The sequence below is a fragment of the Macrosteles quadrilineatus genome, unplaced genomic scaffold (genome assembly GCF_028750875.1).
Source record: "Macrosteles quadrilineatus isolate MER2022 unplaced genomic scaffold, UCM_ALF_1.0 Scaffold_6__1_contigs__length_79288215, whole genome shotgun sequence".
NCBI lineage: Eukaryota > Metazoa > Arthropoda > Insecta > Hemiptera > Cicadellidae > Macrosteles > Macrosteles quadrilineatus.
Window position 1 is genome coordinate 4,214,268 of NW_026542599.1, and position 14,803 is coordinate 4,229,070.

Here is a 14,803-nt window from a genome sequence, read left to right on the forward strand (position 1 = left end):
GCTTTAAGGCCGTTCGTGTTAAAATATGAATAAGACCTGCTGTGTTTGTTAAAAAAAACGAGAAAAAGAGAATTGGTTAAAAAAAAACAATAAACTTTAAAAATACTCTATTTGGTAAATAGGACATGGAAGTGTTGTATTACAGCATACGCAAAGGGATTGTACTGATCATTTAAACCATAAACAGTTCATACCAGTATAATTATTAACGATTATGCACAAATTTATTTATAAATCCTAGTAAATAATGTGTAAACTTGTTGTGGTCCTTTGTTACAAATAACTACATATTGTGCAACATTTAATAAATCTTACTTCACAAAAACATTTGCCTAGTTTTGAGTCCCTAGTCTACTGCACCTATCTTAGGCTCTCTCAAACCAATTGTGCATAACAAGTTACCATCATTTAATTTTTAAAATCTCAAGTTTTTTTATAATTTATCAAAGTGTAAATACATAACCATTCGAGAACTTCATAATCTAAACTAAACTATTTCTAAGTCACTTGGAAAACAATGAATTTAGATAATGAAAAATAGCACTTCTTGTCTCCCTGAAAACACAAACCGTGACAAAATATATTGGAGGAAACACCTACAAAACCTGCAAGAACAAAGGCTACTAAACAAGGTAACAAACACTATATTTTCTAGTTCTTGCCACTGGGAAAATAAATAAAATGAATACAATTTCTGATTAGAGCAAGAACAAGGGTAGAAAACATTGAATTTACTCTATCCCTTTCAGACCCAGCACACTCATTTGTGTAGGTAAAGTCCTGACAACCTAATTAACACGATTGTGTAGGTTAGATGTTTATTTTATTTTTTTTTTTTTTAGATTCTGGATCTTTCCGTTGCTCAGACCTGTACGCATCGATTGTGTAGGTTATGGAGATCAGCTGGGAATTTTTGTTTTGCAGTTTGCCTTCATGTCTTATGGTAAAACTGATCGTTTTGTTGCAATGTCACGGTAAGATATGAGAAAGAGGCAACTGTTAAGGTTAATGACTGTTTTATTTATATTTTTAAACGTATATAATGTTAATTATTGCTGAAACTGAAATGGTTAATATGGTATTATGAAGGTTTCGTCTTTAAAACAAACCTAATCAATAATTTTAGTATTTGAAATCTAGATTAAAAACCATGATTTATTCAAAATTTGTTCAGGACTTAAAGCGGTCGAGATGACTAGGATTCCCGGGTCTGAAAGGGTTAAATTAGATTTAAATTTATTGAAGAACCTACCTGGAACTCGACCTTGTACAGCACTGGGAACTTCCGTCTCTGGTCGCAATGTTTGACGAAGTTCTTGATCTCCACGGGCTTGCTGGGTATGGTCGACATGACTCCATTGTTTTCTGGAACAAAACTTCATCTAATAAGCCAATGAAGGTGGTGATTCAAAGTGTATAGTAGGCAGGAATAGAAGGTAGAAGTTCGGTAGAAGTAGAAGAAATGTATTGCAAACTTGGCTTTTAATAAGTCGTAATGGAACATTTGCGAAACCACACCTTAAATAGCATTACCCCACCGTCAGCAAAAGACCTTAGAAGACAGTAAATTCAATTTCAAAATAATAAAATAGTTTTCGTAAACTGTTTAAATGTTGATAAAAGCAAATTTATTTATTGTAGTGTGCCTATGTTATTTTGCTGGGTACAACAATGCATTACTGTTATCACGTCACAATACCTTTATACTATTGTTGTCGTTATATTAGTACTATAATTTATTTTCTGAGACGTATTAGATATTTATCCATCTTATTATATATTCAAAACTTTTGCAAGCCTTATGCCAGCTAGTCTGACCATACTACTGGACCGAATTACACGCGGGTTGTACCAAAAGAAAGGTTGTCGGTCCTATATGTGCAGGTTTTATTTATATTTTGGAAATATTTATTGGGTCAAAAATGGAAATTAAACTTTTCTTATGGAGATTTAACATGGGGCCAAATTTTTAAGCTTACGACAGCTCCCCTGACCATAATAATGTACCGATTTACACGCGGGTTGTACCAAAAGAAAGGTCATTAGTCCTATATGTACAGGTTTTATTTATATTTTGAAAATATTTATGTTAATTGGGTCAAAAATGGAAATTAAACTTTTCTTATGGAGATTTAACTTGGGGCCAAATTTTTAAGCTTACGACAGCCCCCCTGACCATAATACTTTACCGATTTACACGGGGGTTGTACCAAAAGAAAAGTTATCGGTCCTATATGTGCAGGTTTTATTTGTATTTTGAGAATATTTATGCTATGTATTATTTAAAGAGTTGGGTGAAAATAGAGAAGTTTGCCAATGCATACTTTTGGTCAAGTTTTCGACCACAGGGCGAGCTCTGGTACTACATACGAGTATCAATGTAATATTGTAAAAAATGGTGTAACCATTCAAAGGAAAAAAATTAAAAAGATTATAATAAAAATGTAATGACGATACTGTTTTCATTATTTGGAAATGTTATCCTAGGCAAAAACAGTGTGGATATTTTAAAGTCAATCAAATGTAAAACAGAGCTGATGTCCAAAACTCCAACTAATTCATTCATGTCCTCCAGATAAAAAAACCTTTAGCCCCATTAACCCCAAATTATACCCAAATTCACCATAGTATAACTAAAACTATATTTACCCACCTATTAATCAATAAGCTATTTATTTTTCCTCTAAGTGAATTTTTCCTGAGAATGACAACCGTATACCGCTTTCTGCAGAGCGTTTAACCAAGTTTGCGTTGAGATACGTTGTCTTTGAAGTCGCTTATTATCATTGCACCGGTTGATCGTGATCATAGACATAGACAGTGTCGACCCATCGAATGTCTCTTTGATCAATGATCAATAATTATTAGAGATGAATCAAACGATGAACCACAACTACCGATCGTGTTGGTGTTTGAGAAACAGTTCGATGGATCTTTAGATTAAATCATTATGTAGTGATTAATTCATAACCTTTTGTGCTCAAGCATAAATACAGTTTGTATTTATGACGACCGTACACGAAAAAAATCACCTAATAAGAATTTGTGTAAAATTCTAAAGCATTCTTAAAGCAAGATCGGATTTAATTATACGAATTTGTATAACATTGTGATGGATTGTATTGCAAACTATGCCAACAGGTTCTTTGTCGAAGACAATTACGGTATAAATCGAGTTCCCTTATATACAAAGAGTCTGGAAGTGTAAAAGTGGACGACTAAAGTGTTAAGTAAACAGTCCAAAGCAAAGATCTGGAATTACAAAAAATACGTTAGCAATTCTATAGAAACTTCGGATGTGAACTGAAGTAAAAGGCATAAAGTGGAGTATAATAAGTATTTGTATATAGCGTGGCTTAACTGAACTAATTTTTCGAGGTTAAAATAAGGGAAGAGATTGGTTTTTATCTTTTTGGGGTACATTAATTAAAAAAGTAATAAAACATTTATTTAATGAAATAATTTTTTTTAAAGATTATAACAACGTGAGAAAGTACATCTTTGTTGAACCTACAAGAAAAGTAAACGATAACGTTTAATCTTAGTTCTTTACTGCATCGTTTGAAAGGAGAAGTGTTGTTCCCTGTTTTACGAGTTTTTTGAACGACCTAAACGTATAAAAATATAATTACTATCTTGATTACTTTATGAATTTTCATTTTTTATTCATGGTTCGTTGTTGTTTCTGTGTTAGTAATGCACATGGTTTTAGGGGGTTTTTTATCTAACTTTTGTTGGCATGTAATGCAAACGCTTGTCTTTATTTTAAATTACCACTTTATAATTATTTTTTCGTAGGTACTTGCAATAAATAAAGGTTTCCCATATTCCAATAAAAAGATCTAATAATTAACTATAGTTTATCCTCTGGTTATGTAACAAAACGAAAAAAATATTTTAGATATTGCAGTCTAAAAATAAACTATTGTACGTATTAGATTCTGTAAAATTTGTATTTTATACGAAATGAAAGAAATCTTGATTCGATTTGACACCAAAGCACGGATCGTAAAATTAACCCTTAAATAATAGAAACAAAGTTTTGTTCTATACTAGCGCTCAGTGTCACCAAAATGAACTAGACTTGGTAAACAAGATTCCAATCTTACTATAGGAGAAGTCTACATGTGTTGGTTACGATAAAATATATCAATGTACCATTTGCACTCATAATATAAAATGTATGTCATTATTTGCTCGCTGATACAACAGTGATATAATTGGTTTGCACATTGACATGGTAGGTGCTGACGCAATTTACACGATCAGTTTAACAATTACTATTCAACGTTCAATTATCAATGTACAAATGGGCAATCGTGAATTTAACCTCTAGCGGACAGGTATGTTTTTTATAGTACTCAAAACAATGATTACGTGTTCCCGTTGCATTTTTGCAGTTGAACGAAATACAACGGGTTGATATTAAATATACAGGGTGACATAATTTACGTACTAATTCCTCAGGTATATCATCCAGTTTGCATAAAAATTTTGCTTTTTTTGACCCAAAGGACCACTACGTTAAAATTATGTCCCACCACTTTTGAACACCCTGCATGTCAACCTTTTTGAAAATATATAATAAACACTCTGTAAAATATAGGTTAGATACGTTACAAATATTATATATGAAATTATTTAATAAAAACAAAGTAAATAGGCATATGATTAATGATTCTGAATCTATGAATAGCTATACACACTTTAATACAAACTGTAACTCTTATAATTCATAAGCCATGTTTAAGAATGTACAGTGGTAGTATTGAACCCGACATATTGTGACTAAAATACACAAAATAAATATTTGTTGACATTTATACACAAAAATAGTTACTTACAGCAACAGTTGGATACCCACATGAAATTTAAAAATATTCAGTGCAAACGGAATAAACACTAAAAATCCAAACATATAAATGAAAAGGAATATTATTTAGCGCAAAAAGAAAAAATATACGAATCACATGTAAGATGTTATCACAAAAAGCTTAACAACAAACAAAAGTGGTTTACTAAACCCAAGCAGGTTATAGATCTAAATATTTATTTTTTAAATTACGATGTCAAATAGAAAAAGGACATCAGTTTCATCTGAACAGATTATTTAAAACAAAGAAGCAGTAATTATTCGTTGGAAATTTTGTCATTTCTCTTTTCGACGGAAGTTGGGTAAATTGATACTTTCAACTGCATCGGGTATTTATAATTTTGAACAAAAATGTTTGGTCTTGAATTACTATTTTACTCAGACGTTTAAATAGTAAGCAGACATAGGTCGGTGGCATATTATATAGCGAGTTCAAAAATTAGATTCAACAGAGTAAAGAAAATAATACTTTAATAGAATATTAGCACCCCATTCGTGTAACAAATGCAAGGTCCTAATGTTGCAATGTAGACCTCAATGTCCAAAGTCAATGACAGGATGAAGGATCTTTTGTATTATTGAATAAAAGCTTACTGAAATATTAAACATAAATACTTAACTAAAGTTTTGTTTTTTCCTTCATCCCGTATTTTATTACACATTTTCCTACTGCTAGAGAAATGTGGTTGAGAATTCCAATTAACTAAAAGATAAAATAGAGTAAAAGATACATATTCAAATAAAACTAAGTACTTGATTTAGTAACTAAAATAAACTATAGTGCACACAAAGATTAGTGTACAATGGATATGGATGGCAAAACTGCAAACTTCACCTTTCTTTGTACTAGTTCTTGCAAGAACATTCAGTGGTAACTAGATAGTTTTACATTATGGCAAAGACTGCTGCATCCATTAGTTAACTTATCCATTAGTTTGTAATTGACAAAAACAAAATGGCGGTTCAGTTAGACACAACATACGTCACAATACAAACACTATACAGTACAAGATATCACAAGAAAACCCCATTAGGTTAGAAGCTGAGACATCTTGTATCGTTATTGATATTGTTTTGTTTTCATATCCAAGTAGACTTCGTGACTTGGGAGCAATATTATTTGATATTATATACGCTAATTAAGTCATGTACCTTAATTTGAAATACTTATTTCACTTTTAATAGGTAAGATGTAGGATATGTTTTATGTACCTATAAGCTTGAGGACTTCATGTCAATAGAAATGTGAGTAAAAGAGAAAATAAAAAATCATAGCTAACTGTTGGGAAAAATCTTAGTTGAAATGTGAAAAAACATTAGTAAGTAAAAGAACTGTATAAAATTGGTCTGAGCTTACCAGAAATTCTTGTGTCCTAAATTACCATATTTCTTAAGTAATTCGATAAAGGGGAAAATTATCATATGTAAGAATGTTATCGAGCTAAAGGACGAAATAAGATTCCTTTAGATGTATTGTAACCCATTCCCAAATACTTTTTTAGACACAGGCTGTTAAATTATTTTTTATAATCTTTTTACCCAACATCCATTTCTTTGTGATACCTGCATCAGTTTTTAAGTGTTGTACATACGAAAAATACATTAAAAGATTTAAGGGTTTTTTCCAAAAAGGTCAATAGAAAAAATATGAAGTAAAAAATTAAAACGTTTTATGTTTAAGATTAATGTTTTTTTAATTGTTAAAAACATTTTGCATTTCAGGTATTTCAAATCGAACTTTTCACCATAAGTATTTTATAAGTATTTTATAAGTATTTAAAGTATAAGTATTTTATATCCTGTTTAAACCTTTCTATTATGTCATTAACATCCTTGTTTGGTGTTAAAACAATAATTAAGGTGACTTCATCTTTATAAGATGTACAGTACTTAGCTTTATATCTACAACATTTGCAAAAGTTTTGGATTCCAGAAAACTGCTGCTTGGATAAAGTATGTGAAGAAACAAATTGAATGGCAAATACAAACAGCAAAATCACTGCTTCAACTTTGTATTTACGTACCTTCTGGCGTGACTGTACAAATATGAGAAACAGTCTTTCTGTCTTGTTAATTCTGTTCGATAAAAAATGTACGTTAAAAATTTAAAAAACCTTTATAACCCACTAATTTGAGTGTAGTTCGATATACAATTACAACAATGTTTCTGAAACTCTGTTTGCATATGATTGCAAAGTTGTATTAAGCTAGAATTTGATTTCCATGTCTATGTTTGCAAATTTGGAAGAAGTTATTTAACAGAACATACAACTATAGTAATAAGATTACAAAAACTGATCAATTCTAATGTCACCAGAAACAAGGTAAATGAGCAATAAAGACTTAAGATCAATCACAACGAAAGTAAACAAAGTTTTAGATCTACTTAACCCTTTACAAAGGTTATTTAGATTTTTTATATATTTCTGCAACTATAAAAAAACTCATTTTTAATAGAAAGTATTTTGTTTTCACACAATTTAATTGGATATCTGGTCAACTTACATGTTTCGTGGCGACTGCCACATATTCAGGTCTATACTCATCTACGATTCGTAATAAGAGATAAAAATAACACTAACCACACGTTGATCCAAATTTAATAGAACAAATTTACATTAATGAGATCAATGTAGCAGTGTACGCGTGTGGCTGGGCAGGCGGTGACTAGTTGAGATATTGTAAGGTAAAACAATACTCACATTAATATTAATCAATTTTAAAAGAACAGTGAATTTGTCATTATCAACCATGTAAATACATGTGTCTAATGTGCTAGAAATATTTTGAACTAAGTCCAAAGAGTAAGCGAAGCCAACGCAATTTCCTGTTCAAACTTTATCACTGGTTATAATAGGCACGGAGAAGTGCCTCACCTATCTGTGTAATAAACAGTGTCATACGTGCCAGGTTAATTTTCTGCCATCGAAAACCACTCAAAACCCACGCGACAAACACTAATAAACACTATTTCGGGCTATAGAGCGCTGTAAACCAATGTTGACTGGCTGTTACCACACGGTCCCCGACTTTGTGTATATTGCGTTCTATACTTGGTGGACTGATGACGACATGACACGTTTAAATCAGCTGTAGATTTCTGACGAAAATATATTTATCTACGACTGTTTTTTAAAATAGCCTTTCAGTACAGTTCTTAGAATTGAAAAGTATCTCATAACAGCATTGTTTACTTTCATAACAGCATAGTTTTACTCATAAAACGGGTAACGGACCAATGAGGTTCGAGGATTGAGAGAGGAAAAGTAAAATTTTAATGATTAAACTAATCAGCTGTTCAGGCCAATTTAATTGTTGATTGGTGCAATTAGTGTTTGATACAATGTTTCGTTGCATCACTGTCAGTGGCAATGAGAGGTTATAAACGAAAACATGACCTCTCTTAGAAGTTATGAGTAGTGATTTTTAGTAATTAAAACATTGTCGTAGGTAAACTAGAGTACGCAACTCGCGTAAATAGTGCTAACGACACAAGTACAACATTTAAGCTACGAGCCTTCGATATTGCATAGTTCGACATAAGTTGGCATATTGCACAGGAAAATAGATATTAATGAAAATGGAAAGCATTTAGTTAGGTATTTTTTTTTCCTTATTGGTTGGTTTAGTGGTTTAAAAGTACGCCTTGTAGCATTGAGGTACGGGTTACAAATCTTGCCAAACAATATGTTTTAAATTGCGTAAGTGAGTTTGTCTCAGTTTGTAGAGTCACGGACTGCGGGCCCAAGGCAGCAATGTCGTGGGTTTTAGTCACTGCCACTACTACTACTTTTTATCAAAACAGTCCACCCTTTTACTGTACCGGCTAACCCCTTGCTTTGCTGTATACGTTCCACGCTCAGGTACATAACCTATGTAGACGGGAAAATGCTGCTAAAGAGGCCGCCAACTTCTTTAAAAAGTATATGTATACATAAATAAACTATAGGCTCCTATATAAAAAAGAAGGTATAGGTTTACCAGGTAGAGATGTTTTCTCTGGATTATATGACTCCATCTACTAAAAGCCGTTTGAGAAATCTTTAAATTAAATAAAATGAAAAGAAGAAACGTTAATTGTATGAACTAATATCACCACTATGTTGGGAAAGAGCAATACTTGCCTAAAACCTGTAGTTCTATTCTAAGAAGTAAAATTTGTGTTCATGTGAATAATTTTACGAATATATACAACAAATACAACTTATGAGAATGACAAGAATTTGTTACTATTCATTATTATGTATAGTAAGTTAATGTTATTAATGGTACATTGCAAATATTATTTATAAATGTTTTATATTTTATAAAAATGTCTGCAACGATTCCTTGGTTAGTTAGGGACTTGTTATAATAACAAGTATTTTTACCACAACACTAAACCGGTAGCCTAGCTGACGAATGGAAGAAAAATCGATAAACAGTTTTTTTTTTATTCATAAACAGATTCTTCATAAACTAATTTTCTCTCAAGACCAGATCAAGATTGAGAATGCAAATGTCTGCAACGACAAAGTTTCTGCTAATTTGCAAACGACTTAACTTGTTGGTTAACTGTGTCACTGTAATAATTAATATTACAATGTTTATGCAGTGTTGAGTTAAACTTGCCATTTATACATGTCTTAGTTAATCAGCCAGCTTTGACTACAGTAAATCTTCCGTTTCACTAAACTTGGTTTTAATAATACATTTATTAGATGTGGGTAATACTTCGGAACAGATTAAACACCTTTTGTAATAGTTAATTTACTGTTTGAAATACTTAATTTACTTAACATTTGACTTAGCAGTAGGTAATGTAAAACTTATATTGGCATAAAAATGTAATACTAAATTTTAAGGTACAAGATGCATAGTATTTTTAAATTTCAATAAAAAATCATTAGTCTATACAGGATGATTTGTACTCAGTGTGACAAAATTTTTTTGGTGTAAGTACAAAGTAAATGAAGTGTGATGATGCATATCAAATGTTCCAAGTCTAAAAATTAGCTTCCCAAAATATTATTTTATGTTTTTAAAAAATAACCATGTTTTAAACTTAATACAGTGATTTATCAATTACCTGTCTATGGATTAGAGTAGATAATGTCATTTTCGTGTTCTACATTAAATTTTGAACAAGAATAATAGAAAATGACGGAGGATCAGTTGTAAAAACTCCATGGTAAAAAGATTCAAAGATAATAATTTAGATATTTGATAAAAATTTTAAAAACAATGGTCTATTGCATTTTTCACACCCTGTATACAAGAAAGTGTTGGAATATGTTAAAAACTGCGCCATTTTATAAGCTTTCCAACGATATGCTACACTATTGAGGTTTATGTCTGCTTATGTACGCTTTAATGGTTTGAAGACTACAAAGCATGGTGTTTTTAACATTTAAAACACAGAAAGTTGGCATGTATTAAGAAAAGTTGTATTTTTGTTTCATCTTGAACAGTTAAAACCGTAAAAAGTTCCCTGTTTTCTGGTATGGTATCCACTAAAACAAGCAAAAAAATATCTAAACCTCAATAGTGTATGATATGGTTGGAAAGCTTATAAAATGGCGCAGTTTTTTAACATATTCCGACACTTTCTTGTATACAGGGTGTGAAAAATGCAATAGACCATTGTTTTTAAAAGTTTTATCAAATATCTTAATTTTTATCTTTGAATCTATTTACAATGGAGTTTTTACAACTGATCCTCCGTCATTTTCCATTATTCTTGTTCAAAATTTAATGTTGAACACGAAAATGGCATTATCTACTCAAATCCATATTCAGGTAATTGAGAAATCGCTTTATTAAGTTTAAAAGCATGGTTATTTTTGAAAAACATAAAATAATTTTTTGGGACGCTAATTTTGAGACTAGGAACATTTTATATGCATCATCACACTTCATTTACTTTGTACTTACATCAAAAAAAAAATTGTCACACTGAGTACAAATCACCCTGTATATTGGGCTTTTGTACCTAAAGATTTTGCATTACATTACAGTAGATTTAAAATTAAAATTTTAATGGTAATATTGACTTTTGGGTAGTTAAGTAGATATTTAATCTGTATAAAGCAGATGAGGACAATATTGTATTCAAATAGAACACACTTGAACGCGGCCCAACTAAAATAAAATGTTTTGTGAAATGGGAAATAAATTAATTTATTCAATACTGTGCTACTGCAAAAAGTCTCCATATTTTTTATAAAAAAATATTTTAATATTCAATTATTTTGAACATGTGGTGTTTTTGGACTCTAGGGAAATAAAAAAAGTAATTCGTCCCGGGACTAGGTCTTAACAAGAGAAGGTAATAGCTTATTTCCTATGAGGAAATTTTTCAAACGATATCGCCCTTTACTATATTTTATTTTTAAACCAGTTTCAGAATTGCATAAAGGATTAAACAACACCTGAACGTTTAGCGAGTAATTGCCTATTGCTGCCTACGTTGGGTTTAAGCGACGATAAAACCACAGTTTCCGCTACACTAACGTTAAAGTTAACAACTTCTTTTATACGTTTGTGGGCAGTAGACGGAAAAACTATTAGACGTTTTATAGCTAATTGCATAAAGGGTAATGAAATAAAACATGCACTGAATAAACTGTATCAGCAATCTGTCACATAATTTCTCCCATTTGCTAGTCAACAACCCCTATCGCTTATCACGGGTAAGCGGTGAGAGTAAGATATTTTGCCACATCACACAATTTCAATACCTTTTGAACCGCAAACATTTACAGCAATATGGGTTATACCATTTTGTTTAGAGTTATATGGCCTATAACATAATAAATTGAAATCAAAATTATTACAGTAGGCCGTTTTTAATTTTTAATTTTTTATTTTATGTGTTTTTATGGGAAAATAACATGACTTGAAACACATTTTGACCGTAATCTTTACAGCAATGCGGGTTTAGCCGATTTTTTTTTATAAAAAGAACTAAACATTCTTAATTTTTATCAAAATCCTAAGGACCGTTTATGTGCAAATCCACACACAGAGATCACTTCGGAACCCACTTTTATGTGGTCTGGGTGACCAGAAAAGCATATATCTACCCAAAACTCAACCTTACAAGTTTTACGAAAACAATACTTCCCTCATATTGGTACTTAAGGGGAGAAAGTTAAGTTTAATGAGACAAGACCAGGAACCTCTATAAAAACGTAGAGCTATGTTTATGTGTTGAAATAGAAGTTGTCAGAAATTTTTACTTTTACTGAAACATATTTGTTGAAGGTTGTATATAGGATATAAATCAATTTTATAGTTTCTCATTAAGTAAGATCTAAAATACAGACTTAGAGATAATATTTAATCTGATATGTAACCATACATCTTAAGATGTGCTGATCCGAAGGGTGACGTCAATATCACGTACCTCTAAGCCGCATGTGATTGGTGAGATTTAAACACATAACACCAAAACAGAAACATTATTAATTACTAAACCAACAAAAAGCCCACTCATTATGTTTTATTTTATGTTTGTATAAACTATTACTTCATCGCTGTGAATGCGGCTTGTCCCCTAATTTTTTCAACATACTCGCAAACATAACTTTTGGGAGTTGCGTTGATTTGGTAGGCTTAATAATTAGTTAGCTTTGTAAAACTATTAATAGGTAAAGGCTGTAAATATTAAACGGTTTCCGTAGTCTGTGACAGCAGTGAAAATAAACGAATCAGTAAAAGTCAAACGACAATGTAAGTTTAAAAATTAATAAAGAGTTATGGCAGTATTAGGCATTTATTTCCACCGCGGAAACACCAAAATTTGTTCTCGAGCGGAAATGGATAAATAATTTTACAGGAAGTGGGGTTCATCACCGTTGCCAACCCTTGCCAACATAGACTTCCAAACGTTTATGATAAAATGAGTATTATTTTGACACATCGTTTACATGTAACAGCCCCTTGATAATACTAAATCATTGTTTATATCTAAAAAATAGTTTTGAAAGAAGTTTGCAAAAGTTCATGATTTGAGGAACAGAATTGAAAAAAAACTATTTTTTGCCCCCATAAAACTCCGTTCCCATCGTCCAACCATGCTGGTTTAGAATAAATGTACGTTTCCACGTCCGTACCTACATTTTATCAAAATCAGAGGCATTTTTTGCTCGAGTTATTGTGCTAACAGATATATGTGAATTTGGACGAATGGTATTTTTTGCCCCCAGAAATATCTAATCCAAAAAGTTACTGTATAAGACCTACAGTAATAGCTTGTTCCCTAAATGGAAAATTCAACCAGGACGTGATTGAGCCATGCGAATACTTACAAAGTTAAACGGGGCAAAGCCCGCGGGTACAGCTAGTTTATCTATATATTATATTATTTAAAATAAGTTAACGGTCGGCATGAGTTTTAGAGAAGGAAAAAAGTTTAGATTGTTTCCTAATATGGGCTCAATTGGTCACAGGAAGCTAACACTTTGAATCAGGAGATGCGGGTTCGAATCCTGAAGATAACCAACTGCTTTTAACCATGTTAACCCATAGCCCAGTGCTTCGGATACACTACCATCAAATCAATGTCCCTCAACAAAAAATCCTAAACTATAAAAACCGATGTTTCACAAGAATTACTGTGATAAAGCTTAATTGAGTGTCGTACAGCAATACTGAGAATAGTCTAAGTGTCGTGCTTTGGTGAGTTTGTGAAGGTTAATGTAGCAGAGCACAAGCAAGCGAGCAAGCAGACAGGCGGAAACCTGATAGTCTCGGTGGAGTAGATAGTGAGTTCTGTTTTTGTTACACGAGTTTAACTAGTTTTAGTTCCACATATCTCGTTAGTAATGTTTACTAGGTATTTTTATAAGTTTTTATGGTTGAACCACTGTAATTCTGTAGCCAACGCTGACACATGGTCAGGTATCTGATAAATTATCAGAATGTTTAAAGTTCGATTTATTAGATTTGGTGCAAACAAAATACTTCTGGGTAGTTGTTATTGGTTTTAGATTTAAGTAATATATTCCTTCTCACACCTCAATACCAGTTCTAAAAACATATTTTGTACGAGAGTGCCTACAAAATATCCGGATATATTTCATTATATGTTTTAATACCTCAAAATAGATTTCCAAGATAGTTTGGAGTCAACATTTAAGGTAAGCCTAAAGCTATTGCTCCTACTTATTCTATGTTTTCACATTGGAATTGAGGACCATGGTTCAGAGGAGCTAAAATTACTAGACATATCTATGATTATATCCTATGTTTTAGGACTCATGATCATGACGATTTTAGTAAACGACACTCGCAGCATCTTTATGTCAGCTTGCATTAAATCTTGAAAAAGCTGATCTAGATATGAACTGCTACAAAACAGTGCAGTATCGCCAGCAAAGCAAATTAAGTACCTTTTAATACGCCTTTACGAACGTAATATGTGACATAAATGCGGAATCATCCCCGACAATAAAGAACCCTGTAAGGTTAATTTACGAACTGTACACAGCAAAGAATATACACAAATAACTTATTACTCGTTGCTATACTAATTAGTCCGACATGAATCAGACATGAAACAATCATGAAAGCGACATGAAACAGACATGAAACGTAAATGAAATAAACATGAAACAGACATGAAACTAACTTGAATCAAATATGAAACAGAAGCGAGTTCGACGAAGGTGAAATGTTCACCTTTGAGCACTGAAACGCAACATTAGGTTTTTTCTCTTGATCATCAGATTGTGTTGCTACCGTAACTGCTTCGAGATATGTTTCATTGAATATTATACAACTGATATTATCAATCGATCATTCGTGTGTTGGTATGTTTCTGATGTTTGTGAACCAAGTTTTGTTCGTCTGGGAATTCAAGATCGAAAACACGCTTTGAGAGAATTTATGACTTTGCTGGCTAGAGAGGGACAATTTTTAACATCGGTGTTTATATTTAATCATTGA

At 31.8% G+C, this 14,803-nt stretch overlaps 1 protein-coding gene across 1 annotated transcript in view; it reads right to left on the reverse strand.

The window, feature by feature from the left end:
- LOC128997672 (receptor-type tyrosine-protein phosphatase kappa-like) overlaps positions 1-14,803 on the reverse strand; it is a 186,640-nt gene that overhangs the window by 37,845 nt on the left and 133,992 nt on the right. The window contains exon 2 of the mRNA XM_054423318.1: positions 1,253-1,365. Coding sequence (XP_054279293.1) covers positions 1,253-1,365 — 113 coding nt within the window. The remainder of the gene's footprint in view (positions 1-1,252; positions 1,366-14,803) is intronic.